Source organism: Fundulus heteroclitus, chromosome 8 (genome assembly GCF_011125445.2).
Source record: "Fundulus heteroclitus isolate FHET01 chromosome 8, MU-UCD_Fhet_4.1, whole genome shotgun sequence".
Lineage (NCBI taxonomy): Eukaryota > Metazoa > Chordata > Actinopteri > Cyprinodontiformes > Fundulidae > Fundulus > Fundulus heteroclitus.
The window spans coordinates 23672444-23693055 of NC_046368.1; the positions used below are offsets into that span (position 1 = coordinate 23672444).

General features: G+C 43.3%; 1 protein-coding gene across 1 annotated transcript in view; it reads right to left on the reverse strand.

The window, feature by feature from the left end:
• Window positions 1–495: 495 nt before the first annotated feature.
• The window catches only part of LOC105928745 (formin-binding protein 1), a gene marked incomplete in the record, with an annotated part of 53111 nt that continues 32994 nt past the window's right edge, over window positions 496–20612 (reverse strand). The window contains 6 exon segments of the mRNA XM_036140386.1: window positions 496–5681; window positions 6700–6863; window positions 6993–7114; window positions 8931–9063; window positions 9162–9271; window positions 12818–12853. Of these exon segments, the coding sequence (XP_035996279.1) occupies window positions 5503–5681; window positions 6700–6863; window positions 6993–7114; window positions 8931–9063; window positions 9162–9271; window positions 12818–12853 (744 nt within the window).

Consider the following 20612-nt stretch of genomic DNA (forward strand, 5'->3'; position numbering starts at 1 on the left):
ACTTTTTCAAAACTCGTTCCCAAGTTGTTAAAAGTTTGGAGTTTTGGATGGAACATGTCTCCCCCCTGCTGGTCACCCCGTGAACTGCAGCCACGGTTTTATCATCTTAGGTAAGTCCCTGAAAACTCTTATCAAGCCAAATTCCTCTGTAATTATAACACACTTTATGAAAAACATCACAATATTTTAATAGTTTTGTTGAAATAATATTTAAACATTGTCTATAAATAAATTCATAAACCTATGCCTAGGCTAATTTATTAATTAAATGTCATTGCTGAATTGCCTTAATTTTGTAAGTGCAGCTTAACATGAGGACAATTTGTGGTTTACCTGATCTTTGTGTGCTCCTTTTAGTTCATCATAAGTCTTCATGAGAACACAGTGAAGCGTTGTCACACGCAGATAAACAGATATTTGCAGAAGCGTATTAGTGCCGCAATGACTCGCGATCGTGTTCCGACTTGCCAAGGGAATGAAAAAACAAGCACCTCGTTTCTCGTTTTCTGGCATATTTAATTGGCACATGAAATTAAACACAGTACAAAGTATTCAGTGCTCCAAAAAAACAACAAGCATGGGCCACCAAATGGAACAGAAATGAAAAAGTGCAAAAACACACCATTTGGTAGGTCTCATAAAGGAATAGGACTCCTACTAGTCAAAGCAAATAATCCGTGGTCAGACTGTCCATAGCTGAAATAGATGTTTTCCTTTTAAAACTTTTTTTATCTTCTTCTTTTTAATAAAGTCATAAATACTCTCTATTTCCATCATGTCACATCCTCTGTACAGGCAGGTGATTCTGAGGGCTAAAAGATTTGTGGTGAAGAAGATCGCTGCCGTAAATCTGCCGCTTCACTCTCGACATTAATCACAAAAATCAAAGCCAGAAAATCTTGACATGAGATGAGAGGACAAAAAAACAAAAACAAAAAAAAAATCATAATTTCGTCATTCCCTCAATCAAAAGTGACCATCGCCTTCGTATTCACCACTCCTCCACACGGGAAGCGTTTATGAAAATCTGTGCTAGATGGACACTGAACACAACGCACTGCAGTGATATTGTGTCTTGTCCGTTGTTCGAGGAGTCCCCTCTAGGCGGGATGAGTAACAGAATATTCCAACAAAAGAAAAGGAGGGGAAAAACAGCATCTCAAAGAACATCATTTTTAAAACAAAGTTAAAATCTTGTATACTATGTGCCGTTGCATGTGAGGAAAGAGGTGTAGTCTTCCAGTCTGAGAGTTAGGCATGGGCCAGTAGGAGTTTTTTTACAGTATGGTAACCATGAGTTAAAACACTACGGTATCAAGGTGTTAGCACAAAGATGCACCAAGTGGTCTACCAGCTTTTATTTTTTGTTCCTATAAAGCCCCTACCACACTATTAGGCGTCTGGCTTTCATTTCAATGGAGCACGAAGACACGACGCAGTAGGAAAACGACAATCTGGCATCCCCTTACTGCGGATGTCAAAAGCGACGCAAAGTAGTAACAAGGCTAGATGTTTCATAAAATCTCTCCTTTCCCCCATGCTTAGCCCCACATAATGTGTTTTTTTTTTATTTTTAATATGTCAGCATGCAAGCTGAGCTAGGAAGCAGCGTGACAGTGTGTATTCAGCTTCTGGGACCCTTTCTTGTTACTGTTTTTATGTGAGCGCAAACAGTCGAGTTGATCTTTTCCGTCACGTGAGGACAAACGCATCAGCATTCGCTGAGTCAGCTGTATGCTCATTATTCCCCCGAGAGAACACCAGTTAAATGGACCTTGAATCGTAGAAATAATGCGGTCTGAAAGCCGTGGCATTCCTCGATACCAGTAATCTGACCCATGCCTACAGACAGTTTCATCCTGATATATATATATATATATATATATATATATATATATATATATATATATATATATATATATATATATATATAAATTTGATCACATCTCTTTCGTCCCACCCAGGTTAAGGCTCAAATCAGGCGCTGATCTGCACATTGTCACACTTCAGTCTCAGGAAAATGTTCATCTTAGCACATTTTCACATACAGTAGAAACAGTTTTTAATCGGGTCGCCTAAACCGAGCGGAGACACTTCCCACAGGGTATTGAACTGTAAACTAGCCACAAGTCGCATCAAATTTTACAAACAAACAGTAAAAGAAATGCAAAAGACGTCTGTGGCCGATCTACGGGTGAGATCGGCCAGAAAACAACATTATGGCTTCCTAACGTCCTCGTCTGCGATTACACTTTGGAGCGCTGGGAGAAGGAGGAGAGAAAGATCACCTATTTGCGGTTAAAAAAAAAAAAACATGCTTTCTAAACAAACAACAGAAAAGAAATGTACATAAATATAAAAGACATTTTTTTTCTTTCTTTTTCTTTTTTTTTTTTTAAACCACAGGCACTGAACCCAAACAGTAGCATTCAGGTTAATTCAAACAGTGTGACCAGGCAATGAGGGTTAACTGAACAGAAAGGCTCGAGGCAGCAGCAGCAGCAGGACGGAGCCGCCAGCAGAGGGGGGGGCGAGGAGGAGGACAGGGCAAGCATGCACCACACCACACACCCCCGAGCCGTTGCAAATTGAGAGAAAAAAAACAAACAAAAAAACAATAGGGGGGGCGGGGAGCCTCGAAGCAGCCGTGGGACAGGTAGCCTGAGCTGCCAGAGGGGGCAGGAGGGAGACCAGGGGAAAGGGTGTGGTCAGAGAGAGGAGCAGACACCAGGGACAGGACAAGAATGCCATGTGGATGAGAGTGATGGGAGGAAATGGATTCCCAGCCGACCCCGGATATCTGGCCGTGACGGCGAGTGGGAGAAACCCTGAACATTGTGCGACACAAACACACAAACAAAGCAGAGAGACGAACAGCAAAGACGATTCCTTCTGCTTCGGCTTGGATGACAACCTGCAAACAGCCAGCTGACTTTTTTTATTTTTTTATCTGTTTCTCTCAAGAGTGAAGGGTGAAGGTGATGTTCTCACAGATGAGACGGGGATGATCCTTCTTCCCGGCCGTTGGCCCGTTCCCGTTTCTGACCACACGCTCTCCCAAACCGGTGAGCCTCACAAGGACCAGGGGTAGGAAGGAGAAACAAACAGAGCCTTACGCGTAAGGGGGCAGCGAGGGCAAATGGAGCGAGGATGCCAAAAAGCCTCTTCATGGCCGCAAGCAGAGTTAGTGACATTATGAAGCAGAGCTCTGCTGTAAAACAACAAGGAGCAAATTGTGTGCTGTCACCTGAGTGGGGAGTTAAACGTGGACAAGGTTATGAGAGTTAAAACTGATTTCTGTTCAGCGGAGAAATCTCGACGCCGCTGATCTTTTTTTTTCTTTTTTTTCTTTCCTTTTTGTCAAAATGTTTGTGAATTTCAGCGGCCTTCTTATCATCCATCGCTCTCTCTTAGATATTTTTTTTTTTTTTAAGATTCAGCCCGGCTTTCGCTTTTTTTCACACGGCGGGTTTTCTCCGAGGCTGCTTGCCCTGCCATTCCTCAGCCAGCCTCTCGCTTTTAGGAATCTGCATTTTGAAAGGAGAATACACACAAACAAACAAAGAAACAAACAAAACAAAAAAATGACAAAAAAAAGGAAAAAGTTAGTCTTAAAGAAAACCCAAGAAAAGCCCTAATACTTGAACATGGACAGAGGGGTTTATGGAATATGTGAAACCTGAAGAAACCGTATTGTTTAATGCATAGTGCCTAGCGAAATTATTCATACCTCTTCAGAACAGTCGTGCATTTTGTTGAGATTTTAAAGCATTATTGTGCATAATTGAGAAATTTCCTCCAGTACCCTTAAATAAAATCCAAGCATTTGCCTTCACTGCTCAGGACAATGAGCAGTGAACATACAGGCGGAGCTAGAATGGACTGGTTTAAATCAAACCACAGCCATGTGTTACGATGGCCCAGTCAAAGTACAGACCTAAATTCAAGCTATTTTGCAAAGAAGAGTGGCATAAAATGTTGATAGACCTACCCCAAAACGCTTGAAACTAATTAGAGGGGCTGTATATAAATGTAAGCCGCACGTTTCAGATTTCTGTGTTTAAAGTTTCAGGTGGTAACGTGATAAAATGCGAGAAAGGTTGAAGAGGTACGATTGATTTAACGAGGCACTGTACGTTGGTTGATCCACCGAAGGTATATTCAGAAAGCTCTAACCCTTTCAGCCTACCTAGCTGTTATCTGGCACGAATTCATGTTAGAGAGCAGCTCGGTCACAACGTGCTAAAATCAAAGCCATGACCCAACACTGACAGATGCTGCAGCATGCAACACACTTCTAATACTCTCTGGTAAAAAAAAAAAAAAAAAAAAAAAAAAGGAGTACTGCTGTATTTAAACTCAGGTAAAGTGGCACTCCATGCTTTCCCCCGTAACAAACCCTCTGATGCCGCCTAAAGCCAAACTGAGGCCCTTGTACTAATGTCAGAAACAGTCCGTCTGTCTTGTAGCCCTCAGTATTTCGTGGCAGTGAAGTGGAATGACAGAGGGTGTTGCTAGAAGACCCATGCAAGACGCCACAGAGCTCTAAAGAGCCACAATCTCAGCCCAGTCTCACCGTAGAGCTCAGAGCCGCTTATTTCTCTTTCCTCTATGCCTTTTACCAGTGGCCTGGAAAACAGATCCAGAGCAGGCCAACGACAACGTTATCAAAAAGTGAGTCGAAAAGGGTGGAAAAAGAGCAATTTAAAAGAAAGGGTTTGCTGTAAACTCGATAAATATTCTTAGAAAAGCAACCCTCGTAGGGAACAACAGTTGGTTTCACAATTACTGATGCGGTAGCATCTCTAATGTCGAAAGCATGCAACATTTTAGAGTTGATTTTCTCTTCTTTCTATCTCTAGTCAGCCTACAAAAATAACTGAAGGCATAATATCAATACAGCAGGTCTAAACAGCATTTAGTAGGATTGCACATCGAGCATATTTGTCTTTTAGGTGCAAAAAGTAACACAAAACCCCAAAAAAAAAAAAAAAAAAATATATGATTTAGACTTTCTTTGAGGTTGTGGATCAGACCCTTGATTAACATTATGTCAGTTCAAGTCCATCTCCATAACCGGACATTTAAGATGCTGATGAAAGCGTAATCAAGAGGACGCGTCTGAAATGTCTCGGTGATCATTGTCTGTAGCTGATTTGTCCCAAAGCTTTGAAGGTGCTGCGACTCATGTTGTGTGACCACTAGGTGGCGGCGCAGTGAAAAACGTAGTGCTGTGAGTCTGTCCTCAGTCTTCACACACTTTTTCCACCTGCTCATCATTTCACCAACATAAACCAAACGCTTTGCACACTTTCGCTGCGACGACTGTCACGAGGCACAGCGGACAAATCTGATTGGTCCTTGCCCCCTAGAGAGACAGGAAGTGCATCTTTCCAAGCGACAGATGACATTCTCTACCCTTCGACCCGGCCGTTTTAGCACGTGAACGGAAACGCACTGACTAAAGTAACAAAAAACCTGTCATAGGGTGAACTTGCTGAGTTAAATGTACGTCATAGCACCTTTGGCATTTGGTTCCAAATTGACCTCGATGTAGGACGTTGGGACATAGCCTTCTTCATCTTCCTTCCTCCGAACCCGTGTCCACCCGTCGCCTTTGTCCTCTTCTATGACGTACAGAAGCTCGCCCTCGGCCACAGCGATGGTGCCCTCGTTGTGACCTGCACAAGGAGGGAAAGGAACCAGAATTCAGGGAAATGTAGCTCCTTTTAAGCGCCGCTGTTTAGCGGGATCGATTCCCCCCCGAACCTCAAAACAGATTCTGAATACTTTCTTTGGAAATCGGATTTGCAGTAAAAAAAACAAAAAAAAACAAACAAAAAAAAAAAAAAACGGAAGCAACGGTGAACCTTTAGTTTAGTTGAGAAGACGGCCATAAACCAGGATTAATTAGCCCGACAAGTCCACAGAAATTCCTCTCGGTGTGCACGAGATAAGATGGAAACAAAACTGGCAGCAGCTTGCAATAAAAAAACGGCCCGACATCTTCCTGCTCAGCCATGCAAGGCGAAGCTTGTCAGAGCTAATTTAGCTAACGTCAGCGCCACATTCCTGAAGCTCTGCGAACGTTCACAGATCCATCTTTTTTGATGGAGAAAGTTGAGCTTTGAAGTTTACGGTATGCCTTTTAAATGCCGTCAGACTTTCAACAAAAGAGGAAAAAAAAGAGATTTACTGCTCGTACGCTTTGACCCGACTAATCAAAATTAGCATCTTGAATAGGTTGGAAATGGTTGGAAACATTTAAAAACCAAGTAAAGGTGTGTTGTCAAAGTAAAAGCACTGCATAAGTCCTTCTCTATGTCATCTGTTCTGGCTCCAGCCTAACTACAAATGGCACCAGCGTTTTTCTTCTGTTGCGGATGACTAAAAGCTTCTCCTTGGCTCTTCTGAATAGTTTAACACATCTTTTAACAGGAAGTCTGCCTTTCACTGACAGTGGTACCCAAACAGCTCAGGAAGAGTGAATCGTCGTCCTTTTTTATTCACATTCCTCCTCCAAACATTTGCACAGACACATCACACCTTACGCCTCCTCTAGCCAAGGAATCACACTTGCCCTCCTCCTTCAGGCTGAGACGACGTCCGCATAAAGACTGGCGTTGTACAGCGGCTAACCGCTAACGGTTAGGTGTTGACGCTCATCGGACATCTCCCACTTACACAGCGGCCACTTACCTTCAAAGGGGTACAGGGCTTTGCAGGTGCCGATAGTAGGCAGGGGGTCGTCATCGTCGAATTCCTCATCAAAGTCCGGCATGGTGGTGGGGATGGTGTTGGGGTTGACGTTGGCTTTGACCTGAGTTTCTGAATTCGGCTCCTCTGTGTAGCTGCCATCCGGGCTGCTCAGGGGCCAACACACACATTAAACATACAGTGAAAACATATGCAGTTTGCATCCGAAACAATGAGGTTTGCAAACAGCTGAGTTCAGTGTTCCCAGGACTGCTGTTTGCCTGAGTATACCATACCTCTCTCTGTCCTGTGCACAGTTGTTGCTCACCGCCGGGGTGCTCTGGGCCTCGTAAAACCCACTTCTACGGTGCGTGTCGCTCTTAGAGGGCATCCTCTCCTCCACTTCCGCTAACCAGCCCTGAAACACGCGCAGCTCTTATCACACGGTGCCGCGCACACGTACAGGCTTTCATTTCAGAGAACCAAACAGAGCAGAGCACAACAGTGAGGTGGGAGAAAAACAGTACATGGTTTTCCCTTTTCTTTTACAAATAGCAAACTGAAAAGTGTGGCATGCGTTTGTAATTAGACCCCGTTACTCAAGACTTCAGAAGCCCTTACTACAATGCGGCTCTTTTTAATTTAATCTCCACTGTATACGTGTCAGAAAACTAACGCTACAGATGACCCTGAACACATCGCCCCCACTGTAAAAAGGGTGGTGCTGAGGAGTTGTTACAGTGGGAACCAGGAGGGGGCATATTTTTACGCACTTAAAATCTCAAAAATTGATGGTGCGCCTTATATCGGATTAAAGTTGTGCTTACTGACCAATTTTATGTGGTACAATGCGCTCAAAAATTTGCCAAAATGTGTAAGTACGACTCTGGTTAGCAACAAAGCCGCTCCACTCAATGGATATTCGGAGCATTACGGTACACTGTGTCACCACCTGATCGGTTTCCTGAGCTGTCTACAAGACTGCCTGACTGTAATGTCGAAACCAGAAGTGCATTCTTGTAAGAAAGCCAGGAGTATGTGCGAGTAACAATAAATCAAGTAAGTTAATTCAGTATCAGAGTTACGTTTATTTATGTTAGAAACAGGGCGGTGTAGACCATCTACCCTGTCTTCCCAACATGGACGGATAGTATGTGTCTCTCAGGTAGTATGTGTGTAAGCGGAGTGATATTACACACTTGGGAAGAATAGTTAAAGTGCCTTATAATCGGGTGCGCCTCATGGTGTGAAAAATGTGGTACGCCAGATGATGGGAAAATAGATTAAGCTAAATCCAGGTTAATCCAGGAGAAAAACCTGTCAGAGAAACCAAAAGACTCGGGACATGGTGGGAGGTGGACCTTCCCAGCAGGGAGAAGACCCTGAACATTCAGCTTTAACTACAATAAAGGGCTTTAGATCAAGTCAGAGCCAACTACAAGATTGCTACACTCAGTTAGTCCGCCATTATTGTTTTGGAAAGAACATTACGGGGAGAGTCACAATGAGGATTTTATGCCTCAACACATCCTGTTGTCTGGCATGGCCGGCTTGTTTTTGAAAGCTTAAAGCTGAGCGGGATATTGCCGGATATGGTCGCGACCAGAAGGAGCTCAGATTTATGACTATATGTTTTGTGAAGACGGCTTCGAGTTTTGCGTTTTAAACATGGATGCTTTCTGTTCTTGAAATATTTTACCAACATGAAGCAAATTCCTGGATGTAAAAAAAAAAAAAAATTGGTGGTAGAGAAACACCCCAAAAGACATACAGCTGTACTGACTCAAGGGTGCTGTGTAAAAATGTGTGCCACATTTTTCAGGTATACATTTGTAAAATTTTTGGATAGCACTGTGCTAATTCTCTCTGTTTCACAGTTGCTGTGTGTTGGTTTGTTCCATAAGCCTCCCAAAAAGTAGTAAAGGTCCCGTTTGCACCGTGACAAAGGCTGAAACACTTGAGGGGTATGAATCCTCTTGCAAGGCGCGGCATTTATGCAACCCAGAGTATGACAACCCTTTTTACAAACAAGGCAGGAACATGTTGCCGACCCCTCCATCTGCACCAGCATCTTGTCCTAATATGGACCGGCGGCAAGCCTCTTTGGACCTAACCCAGCATTAGATGCACTTCTGAGCGCCTCATCATTAACTCCTCTGGATTTACAAACGTCGCTGCTCCGTCCAACATCAACATTCAGGAGAGTCAGGGGGAGCATCTGGCTCTGGACCAACCTCAAACTTCTGCGCTTCCGCCTGGAGCTTCTCGATGTTTTGGCCTATTTCTGCCAGCCGGGGGTCCACGCTGGCTGGGTCTCCCATCTGGGGGTTCTTCACATACACGTCTTTCATCTTGGTTAGTGCATCCCTGGGAAGAAGGGAGCAAATTGAAGTCACTGTTGCACGGCTGAGAGTTATTCCAACCAAGGATGTTTTTTGTTGTTTTTTTAGGTGAGGAAAAAATACCTCTGGTCCATCTCTTTCTGAATGTCTTTATTCAGGTCATCAATCTTGCCCTGCAGCTTCTTCCTCCTCTGCTCGGGTGGCAGATGACTGAAGTCCTCTGGTCCAGAACCCTAAGAGAGAAGAAGAGGCCGAGAAAAGGAGACAACAAGAGAAGGGGGTACATAAGATCTGTAAGAAACAAGCAGCACTGGCTGTATTTAATTGCTGATCTGATGTTTCCAGAGTAACTTTGTCTAGTTAGATGCAGTATTTCCATTTACCAAACACCAAGTAAGACAGCAGCTGTAATAAATACCGATTTTAGTTCTGCTACTGGTACGCAGCTCAGTGAAAGGAGATACTGCAGCCGCTCGTTAACACACTGCAAACTAAAGATGACGTTTGTCTGGAAAGGCTTGAGGCCTTTCACCTGTTCAGTCGCCACGTCTAGTCTAGCACTCTCTGCGAAGGTGCCTGAGATGTAATAAAGCTGTTCCTGAATCCTGTTACAGCCAGCATGCTGTGCGAGTTGCCTGGTGGGTTTGAAGCGGTGTGATTGCTCCCTGACAGGACTGAATGTTCCCGACGGAGGTTAAGGGAGTGGAAAAAAAAGGTGGTTTGATTGCTTCCCGTCTGTATTTCGCACTGCTGAGGATTGTGTCAAACCGTCCTGGACGGGTTTATTTCCTGGGGGATGTTTTACAATCTACAATATGTGGCGTGGGAAAAATATTAAAAAAAATTAAACTATATCAACCAATGGGAAATTTAGTTCAATTACATGTTGGGCTTTTTTTTTTTTTTTTTTTGGATCACAGTCAGCCTGTTTAAAATATTCTGTATTCTGTGATATTTGAATCTTCTGTGACACAAAAGTTTGGCTTTTCAGTATCTGTAAGCCACAATGAGCAAAATTATAAGAAAATAAATGCTTGATATATTTCACTCTATGTGTAATGAAACTATATAACGTTACAAGTTTCCCTTTCTGAATTGTGTGACAAACAAAATTAAACTTTTCACGATATAAGTACTTTTTTTTAGGAAGGATGAATAGAATTGTTTTAGACCAATCTGTATAAATCTGATTGAATTTGGCAATGGAAAGTGCCTTGAGATGACATGTTTCAAGAATTGAATTGAAAACATTTTATAAAAAAAAGCTCCTTTTTGCCACCTGTAAAGTACAGTATGAAGGAGGATCTAAAGGCCCTGAGAACTGTGTCAGTGTTGTAGAAAGGCCCCATAAACTCTTTGAAATAGCAGGAGAGCCTAAACGTCTGGTGAAATCTACCCAGAAACTAAAAAATGGTGATCAATGGGGCCTTTCAGCAGAATAATTATCCAAAATAGATCAGATAAAATCATCACAAAAATGGTTACCATATGTCAAAACAACCGCTAGCCTTGATTCAGCCACCAGACCAAAATCCTGAAGCGTCATAAGACTCTGTCCTATAAGCAAAGGTGGGTTGATTTTGTAAAAACTAAAAATAATAAATGATGTATGTTTTTGTTACTCAGAATAAATCTAATCAAAATAAGTATTTATTTTTTTTTTTTATCTTTCAGCATGACATCCTAACCAATAATGGCAATAACGCCAGTAACCTGCAGGACGCTGTAGTTGATTTCAATAATTACTAGCCAAAGGTCCTAAAAAAGCCTGGTTTCTGTAAGACATATTGGTTTATTATGCTTCTTTGCAATCTTTTTTTTTTTTTACAATGGGGGCAGTCTGTATTTCATTAAACATCAGGAAGCTCCTAATAATCTCCCGATCAGATAATCTGCTGTGTGCATGTATTGATCTTTTGCCCTGGTGTTCCAGTTCTCTGACTTCAGTAACGCTGCTGCCTGTGTGGACTGAAGAGGTGAAGGCCTCTTCTCTCAGACACGGCTGGGGCTACCTACACACCGGAGGTCAATCACAGCAGCTAGGTGAGCGTGGGAACCTTACCGTTTCTCCTCGTGTCACCGTGCAACACTTAACCCGACATGCAGCATAACATCGTAATATCTGTCAGCCGTCATGCAGGGACATCGTGCGTCTTCATCGGTGACAAGGCCATCAATTAGAGCTCACAAATCTTAAGGTTGTGCAGCAGATACTATGCTATCAAATTTAGTTTGAATCTATGTGCTAATTCTATAGATGGATAGATACAGACATTTAGTGATTAGTTCTCTTTAGGACTGAATGATTGATCCGGACTCAACATGTTAGACCGATTGCTCTGAGTGAAATCAAACAACCCAAAACGTTACAGAAACTGCATTCCCTTTTCAAGTCAGCCTCAAGGAACAAGTCACATTTTTTGGGGGAAATACGTTTTCTTGTCGAAAACCAAAAATAAATAAATAAATTTAATTCTCCACTTCCATCTTGACTCCTTGGTGTCACATTTTAACACAAAAGGCCCTCGTTTGCTTCGCATGCCATTTCTGACAGCACAGAAACTAAGAACGCGGCTGCCTCGACCAGGAAGTTCAGTTTGCCGAGCTCGAATGTACATTTTGTCCATTAGCTGCTCCTATTGTGAGACTTGACCCATCAGCAAAAACAGGGGAAGTCATTAAAAGCATATTTGTGACTTTCAATGTATAATTTCCTACGCTCTGGGGCGCACAGTGCAGCAAAAACATTTCCATAGCACTTGGACCTTTTCACTTGTCATATTCCAACGACAAACTTTTATGTGAGGGACCAACAGAAAGTAATTCACTATCCAGAAGTGCAAGGGAAAGGAATTATAGTTTCAAATGTTTTCCCAGATAAAAATCTGAAAAGTGTGCTATTTATTTATCTGATATCTGCTCAGATTAATGCTCCTGCCCACTCAGGCTGGCCTTCCTGTCTTTGTAAGGGTGCGGTTGTGCCCTATTCTTCCCTTTTTCACATGATGGAGAGAAAACGATACATGAGATGCTAATATCCCCTGAACTATACATTGCTGTTTGTTCACTAATGTCCTCAGGCCTTCACATAACAGCTGGATTAAAAAGGCTGAACACTTTTAAGATTTTTATTTGTAAGGGGAAAAAAAGGGCGTGGGAATCCTGTATAATTGTAGTTCCACTTTAAAACTATGCTCTACCTTGTGTTGCTCTATGGCATAAAAGTCCAATAAAATAAATTAAAGCTTGTAGTTGTAATTAAAAAAAAGATGTATTTTAATTCTTCCACCACTTCTTCACCTCCCCATCAGTGGTGTGAGTGTTTGATAATTTGGTCGAAGGCGTTAAGATGTGACACAAAGGCCAGCAGACAAAGCGTCCCGCTGAGGAAGAAGTTGGGAATGAGAATATGACAAGAGACTCCAGTGTCTGTGTAATGAATACAAAGATAAAACCAAGTTTTACATAAAGACAAAGAAAAGGTAATTCCCCAAAAACTGTTTTATTTCATCCAGAAACAGCATCTCATTCACAGGAATACTGAAATCAAGTGGAACGTCTTCGTCAGCATGCACGCCGGACAGTTTTCTGGTGTTAGCGTCACGGAGCAGAATCCCAAAGTACTACAAAAAGTACCGGCATGCAGTGTGAGAACACGAGACAGCGCCTTCTACTTTCACTCGGATTAGTATTTGTTATGAAGATGAGACGATTTCCTCGAGACGGGGCACGGTTACAGCACAGACTAACGGGTAAAAACATAGAGTAAGTCTGATCACCTCAATGAGACTCCGGACGTGGGAATTGAGTGTGATCTGCGCCGAGGGAGACACACGTTTGGGAGAGACAGGACGAGAACACAGCCACAATGTGAACGAAAAAAAACAAACAGAACAGCACACAGATGACATAAAAATAAAAAAATTCTCAGGTTCGCGTGGCAAATTAAGCACACAGTTAACTCATAGTCGAAGCACAACAAAACATGACGGCAAAGGAAACGCTATGAACAAGTTGTTACTGGGTCGGGGGGGGGGGGGTGACATGCGTGCTTCGGTCATGCCTCTAAAGGGGGACGTGCAGTTATACGGTCATGCTTACCAGCTTGAGAGAAAGCTTCATGGGAGGGGACAGGAGAAAAAAATGACGAGGAGCAGGAGGGGAGAAAGAGACAACAGATAACAGTCAGCACCAAGTGGAACATTACAGCCATTTCTCCTCCCAAAATAAAGAAAAAAAGAAAAAAAAACGTTTTACCTTCATCATTTCATAACAATAATGATGCTGTATTGTGTCAGACTTCACCATGAGGGAAAGAGAGCAGAGCACCAATTGGCTGAAGGGTTTAGATTGACAGAAAACACCATTGTGCCATAAATAAGCGCTTTCAGAAACTGTTCCTGGTTGTGAAGCCCCTCCTCTCTTTTCCAAAGTGGTGAAGTTTAACATCCGTGACATGATGGATTAATGGAACAGCAGAGGTAAACCAGCAGGGAGGGGGAGAGGGAGAAGAAGAAGAAGAAGCCCACCTACAGCATGGAGCATGAGATCAACTTAAAGTGATGACAGACGAATGCGAACGCAGGGAAGAGAGAAGTAAACAGCGAGTGAGGGGGTTTCTTTTTACTTCTGATGCTGTGACACAGAGGGGGCAGCAGAGGGCGCCAAAAGCCAGAGTTCACATTAGCAGGTCTGTGGAGGCAGACGCTGAATGCAGACAGGCTGGAGGGACATGTTCAGACTCCCAGTTGTGGTGAGGGGAAGTCATCAAATAACACACGAGAATAATTCTAAACTTAAATAAACGAGCAAACAAAAACAGAAAGGAAGGGGCCGGCCAAAGGAACGTGTTTTTCTATATGATTGGCTTAGTGTTTTTTTTTTTTTTTAAGCAGGTATGGTGGGGCTTTGAACAAACAGGACAGAGCTGAGAGCTGGTTAACAACCATTGGCTGGTAGAGCTGGAGCAGATGACTTGTAATCCTGTTACAGGCTCACACGCTCGCCCACTGACGAGCTCCACTCTCAATAAATCAAGTCATCCACCTGGAATGGCTTGTTCTGGTCCTCGCTACACGGCCCCTGGGAACCTCACCTCAACGGCACGCCCCCCCCCCCCCACCCCCCCCAAGAGATTTCTGCATGTCCCTAATGTGTGTTGTGCACGTTATGACTAAGGTTACAAATGAAGTCATCATGGCCATAAATCTTACATTATTTTAAGGCTTTCCCAGATGGATTTAAAGTTTTCTTTTTTTTCCAAGGTGGAAAGATTCTGCAACGAAGTACTTTAATGAATTAAAAAACGTGGATGCTCAAGTTCAAATTAGCTGGGGATTTTATCTAATCAAGTAAACATTAGACACGAAGACTAAAATTATACATACAACTCCCAAAATATCTCAAAAAGGAGCCCCTTACCAAGCTGTAGATAAACCACACGCCTCTGCAGCCATGAAGGTGTGATCATTGCAGTTTCATTTATGACTATCTGAAACTCCAGCGCTTATTTAAAATGCTTGGTTTCCAGGTATAGACCCAACATTTAATGATGTCTATACATTATGGATAGGGTTGAGGTTCCAGAGACTCGTTAGCTTCGTCATTCTAAAACCGGTTTTGATGTGTGTTCGGGATCCTTGGCATGTTAGAATAATCATGTCCAACTTTCACTCATCTGACCTAAAATTAAAAGTTAGGAAGAATCCAGGAGCCAGCGAGGTGCAGGTCTATCTTAAACTGGAAGGTGCAGAAAGGCAAGTGTAACCGTGGCCATTTAAATGAGTTTGACATCAGCATGGACTACAAAGAAGTCCATGCTTTCAAATACTTTCAAGCTCAACAGTCATTTTTCACTGAGTGGGTAGGCAATTAAAACGCCAGCAGTGACTGGGGTTCTTGGCCAGAGTAACAAAGTGTACGTTTGGACAATTCAAGAAAAGACCAAATAACACCAAGCATGGTGGTGGCAGCATCATACTGAGGGTCTGCTTCCCTGTCATTGGTACGGGTGAGTTTCCCAAAATGAATGTAACGACGCCGTCAGTGGACGACTTCAGATTTCTCAACTTGTTCTCACATCCACAGCTAAACTTGGGTGTAGTAGGCATCTAAAATTAGCCCCAGCCCTAATGAAGGTCTGTGCCTCTTCATGGCACAAACTTGGATCCAGAAAGTGGATTCTACCAATTCTACCAAGAAGCGTATTTAAATAACCGGAATAACCGCCTGAAACCTGTTGATGGTATGTTGGTTCGACAACTTGCTAAGGTACCTTTATCCAAATATCCCTCAGGCTCTGTGTGTGTATTGCAGGCAGTATGTATAATTTTGACTTTGTGGATTAGAGAAAATCTCTGAGAAATTTAAACTTGGGCAATTGTAGTTCTTAAAAACCCCTGAAGTTGTTTTTGTAAGCACAACAAGACAGGAAAACAATGCAAATGCTTCTTTAAAATGTCATATTTAGTTTTATCTATGACTGCTTGTAAAGTTCTTATAAGCACGATAAATACGAATCAGTAAAGGTATCTCAGTATTGCTATTTCTTTCCTCAAATTGGGATTATATGAGCAGCCAGAGACATTATGGCCTCGCTGGAAACGTAAAACGGAAGTTTTCTGACATCAGTAAGCGGCCCTATTTCTAACAAATCTACAATAAGCCAGGATAAGTTGTATGAATTTCTAGAATAAGGACAAAAAGCTGTGGAAATTAGCATTCTTCATGGCTTGACATTAAATCCTGAAACTTTTATGTAACTAATCATCATGTAATAAATAAAATCTGAAAAGTGTGCTAAGTTCCATCTACATTAAAGCTTACTTTAAGCTGCAGACAGACACAGATATACACATATATTGTGGTTTGTGCAGACAGACAGCATCGCTGAAGTATGGGACACAGGCACACAGAAAGCCCTGGAGGGGTGAATTCTTGGCACTGCGGGCCGAGCAACAGATCCAAAGTGTGACTAACACCTTGTCCAAACATGCATCTCCACAGGACGTTTATTTAGCACACAGTGGTGATTCCCCAGCAGGACGGCAGCAGCCGCACGTCCTCGCTCCCGCAATCTCCCACATCCTCAGGTGCTTGCGACACTTTGTGAATTGACCCCTTTTTTTTTTTTTTGGCGGAGGCAGAGCGTGTGATGAGGGATGAGCTCACCGTCCTCCCGGCCCATTCGTCTCCATCCCAGCACGTCACGCAGCCATGTGATGAACACGGAGCCAGACACAGACACTAGCCTCCTCTGTGAGGTTGGTTCGCCTCGTTAAAATCGGGACCAACCGTATATCCTCACATCACAGACGAAGAGGCTACTGCCCCGCAGACACATATATAAACGTGGCGTGATACTCACTGTCTCCCGCCACAAAAACCCCGCGCGCACACTTACAACATACTGCCTTGCTTCGAAAGCATATGTGGGTTGACCCAGAGTCCTCTTCATGAGCTCTTTGTGATAAATGAGCGAGCGCGGGGACTGCTGCTGTGGTGGGCAGTCGGAGAGAGTAAAGCTCAAAGTCAGGGCAAAAACAGGATCTCATACTGACTTGTGCTGTTTAAGACGGCTCCTCAAACACAGAAGCCTGCTCCTCCTACTCCCATGACAACACACATGCAGCGACGACGGACGGACAACGGAGCTTAATGTGGAGGCTCTCCTGCAGGGGGCGCACATCCACCGTGCACAACTATCATCCACCTCCACGGTTCGCTTTGATCTCCAGTGCAACACTGTGTTCTCCCTGCAGGAAGCAGGCAGAGGAACAAAACCGCTCTTGTTGACTATCACACAGGCTTAAACACTGAACAGCACTGGGAGTAGGCTCTAAAAGTGCATCTGTCTTTATTCAATCTTTCTAAAAAAAAAAAAGGCTTCTTCGAGGTAATCTATGCAGCCAGACAGACATTGCGAATAAAAGAGAATTACTTATTTCATCTAAACATTCAAATTAATGGGACATGTACAAGGTAGCAGCCCACAAAAGTGATGAATGGATTGACAAATGATAATTGATCCCCACGTTTAAGGCAGCTTTTGCGTGGACCTACACCCTCCCATCGCTAGGCTTACCTACTGAGAGGTATCCTATCCGTACTATGAGAAAGTATTTATACCCCTTTAACTTTTTCCCCATTCTGTCCCCTCAGAACCACTCGATTTTCAGATGATGTTTAACACTTATATTGTAAATGTGCCGTTTTCTAATGGCGTGCAGCCCCTACTAAACAAACAGCCCGGCTGCAATGCATTACAGAATGGCCCAGTCAAAGTCCAGACCTAAATTCATTTGAGAATCTGGGAAGACTTGAAAACGTTGATGGCTGTAAATTCAGCAAAAGCTGGTTCTACAAAATATCTCTCAGGGCTGCAGAACACAAACACCTTTTTGTTTTTAGCTTTTTTATATATATATATATATATATATATATATATATATATATATATATATATATATATATAAAAAAACTTCACTATGTAAAGAAAGTCTCCGTTTTTCTTGGACATCACAGTGGCGTATGATGGAAAATCTCAATAGAACGAGGTGTTGATTTTAGTTGTAAGGTGACAATCTGAAAAAGTAGCTGATTCTGAGAAAAACTGAAGCGACTCATAAGTGCAAACAGGAAGTGCGCTGACATCTGTAGCTGTTGGGGAATGTCTGCGCAGACTGCCTCTGACACTGAGGTTGGTAAGGTCTCTGGCGTCCTTCAAACGTTCGTTTACAGCCTTCTTTAGGATTTTCTTTGCAGTCCATTTTTACCCCCAAACAGGTCTATAATAATAAAAATGCTGCCTGAACTCTGCATCAAACTACATACTGAAAGAAATAAGAACTAAATGAGCAACTTTGAACACTCCTAGCCTCCCCAGAATCCTTCAGCCTGCTATGAAATCTCAAAGCAAGGTCAAACTTGGATCCCTTTATCGTCTGCAACGGTAGAAAATAATGGCTGCTATTTTATCTCTGATCCTTTTTTTTAAAATCGCTCTCTTCTCGAGAGCTGTTGCAGCACTTCCGCTTTCAGAAAACGTGCGCTTCCTGCTAGATGTGTCCAGAGCCAAAAAAACCTGACACGCTTCCCTCTTCTCTGCGCTCCCTGCCATCGTTTCCTCCCCAGCGTTACCCGCAGACCGGCCCGTATTGCGCCGTGCTTCTTCTGTTGTTTTCGGGCGCCATGTTTATCGCGGCGACTCGTACGTGTGTGCGTTTCTCCCGGCGGGGTGCGCGCTGCCCTTTTTTTACAATCGCGAACACGAGCAACAAAAACATGACGATTGTTTGCCCGGAAGGAACACTGAAAGTGACCGCCTGTTCCTGAGGTCGAGGATACGACGTGGGCGGGGCGGGGGGGGGTTGGGTCGCATGACAGGAAGGTACGCTGTGACCTTCCCCAGTGACTGTCACCCAGTCTCTCCGTTACGACTGGTATTGGTACTGTAGAACAGGAACTGGTGATGACATGAACCAGGACACTGGGCTGGTGCTGATAAAGCCGCCCACCTAACAGCCTTTTTTAAACCCCCTCTCCTGTCCGCTTCTTATCGCGAGCTCGTGATCCCTGTCTTTGTGTGCTTTCTTTCCCATCGCATGCGTCAAAAAGTAGAGTAGAACAACAATGTCTCCAACATAGACTGTAGAGACCAGAGCATACATGGGGGGGGGGGGGGGGGGGAACTACTGCAGTCTCCATGCCACTGCCAGGAACCGCGCAGGCGCTTTGCATTTTTCTGTCGGGGAGGGTAAGGGGAGGTGAGAGGGTCCGTCACTGTGAGCACAGTTAATATGAAATGTGAAGGGAGGAAGGAGGGGGGGGGGGGGGACAAGATGAAGAGACCGCCGGTGAGTCAGATGAGTAACGTGGAGTTATAAATATGCACCACAGAAGCACGCAAGTGAAGCAGAGAAGAGCAGCGCCGCACGAGAGAAGCTGAGAGGCCTGTTGGACTGATTGCTTTGGCTAATTATTCCACCTGAGCTCTTTTGATACAATTTTAAAAGTTGTTTTTTTAACTTTCTCCCATCTAGGACTGCAGTGCTTTGCAAATATAGTCAAACCCGTTGAGCTTTTTTCCACAGGTCACACACATCACGACCCTGAACGACCACATCCAGTGTTTTACAGGGATTTTATGCTACTGGGCAACACGGGTTGGGGTATAATTGAGAATCAGGAGATAGAGGATACATCTGCATTAATCTTCTCGTCGGCTCTGTTCAGCTGGATGACCAACATCATGGGGTCCATCATGTTGGTGGTACGCTAAAGGCGAAGTTTTCCAACTAACAGCCAAAGTTCAGGGGTATTACAGTAAAGCGGCTGATTACAAAATAATATCACAGCCTTTATATTTTCATTTGCGAGTGCTTTGGGGAAAAAATGTCTTTTAACTTCAGAATTAAAACTCAGTACAAACAAATGAATGGAAGGAAGATGGGCTTTAAAAATTGGAGTGTCCTGATAAAGGATTGATATTTATTTTTCCACTTAATTCAATTTAATTGTACTACCTGTAACATTAATGTGTGGAAGGACTGCTAATTGAGTATTGGAGAAGGAGTAGGTTTAAATAAGCTGTGTGTATCTATTATATGTTACCCACTGTTAATATGGAAACGGGGTAGGCACAAGTAAACTTTTTGCTTCTGCCTATTCCTTTTGGGCATCATTAAAAATATTTTGTCGGCTATGATGATAATAATAATAATAAATGATCTATGACTGTTTTTTCTTGGTCTATTACAAAAACTTCTAATAAAATACATTGAATTTTAAGGTTGTAATGCATTAAAATGCGGGAAAGTTCGACGGGTTTGAATATTTTACAAGGTACAGTTGCGATGATCGCTTTTAGGCCTCATGCCTATAATTTTTTTTTTTACATAGGTCGACTTTTACATTGCTTTGCTCGTACAGTGCTGCAGGTGCAGAGCTACGGTACAGGTGTGGACACACACATACACACACACACACACATACACAGTACACATGCACAAAGCTTGCTGGACACACACTTACCCCTCGCCTCAGGCTCCGGAGGCAGTGCATTTTGGGTTTGGAGGCCATGAAGTCGTTGAGGCGGTGGGAGAGGGGCTCCTTGTGCTGCTTGGGAGACTGGGGGTCGTTGGGAACAGCAGAGGGTGAGGGCAGGGATGAGGCTGGGGGGGCAGGTGGGGGCTGACGGGGGGACGTTAACAGGGACATAAGCTACCAGTGTGAGAGGGAGCCATTTTGGAAAGGAGGAAGGAAGAAAAACATGGAAGAAGAAGAAGAAGAAGAAGAGGGGGGCGAGAATCCAACATAAAAAAGACAAAGTAGGAAAAGGAGGAGGGAACACAAAACGAAATAAATAAGCCTCCTACAAATATTAACAAAATAAAACACACAACGGAAAAGACAACCAAAGGAATGCCAAACCTAGTGTATGAGTGCTCATGTTGTCGGAAAACAAAAGAACAGTTACACATGTAAAACAAAGAGACACAAAACCCAGTCAAAAAGAGCAAAACAAGCAGCGTGAGTCCAGGGTACAAAATGTTAAAGCAAGCAGCTGCAACAAAG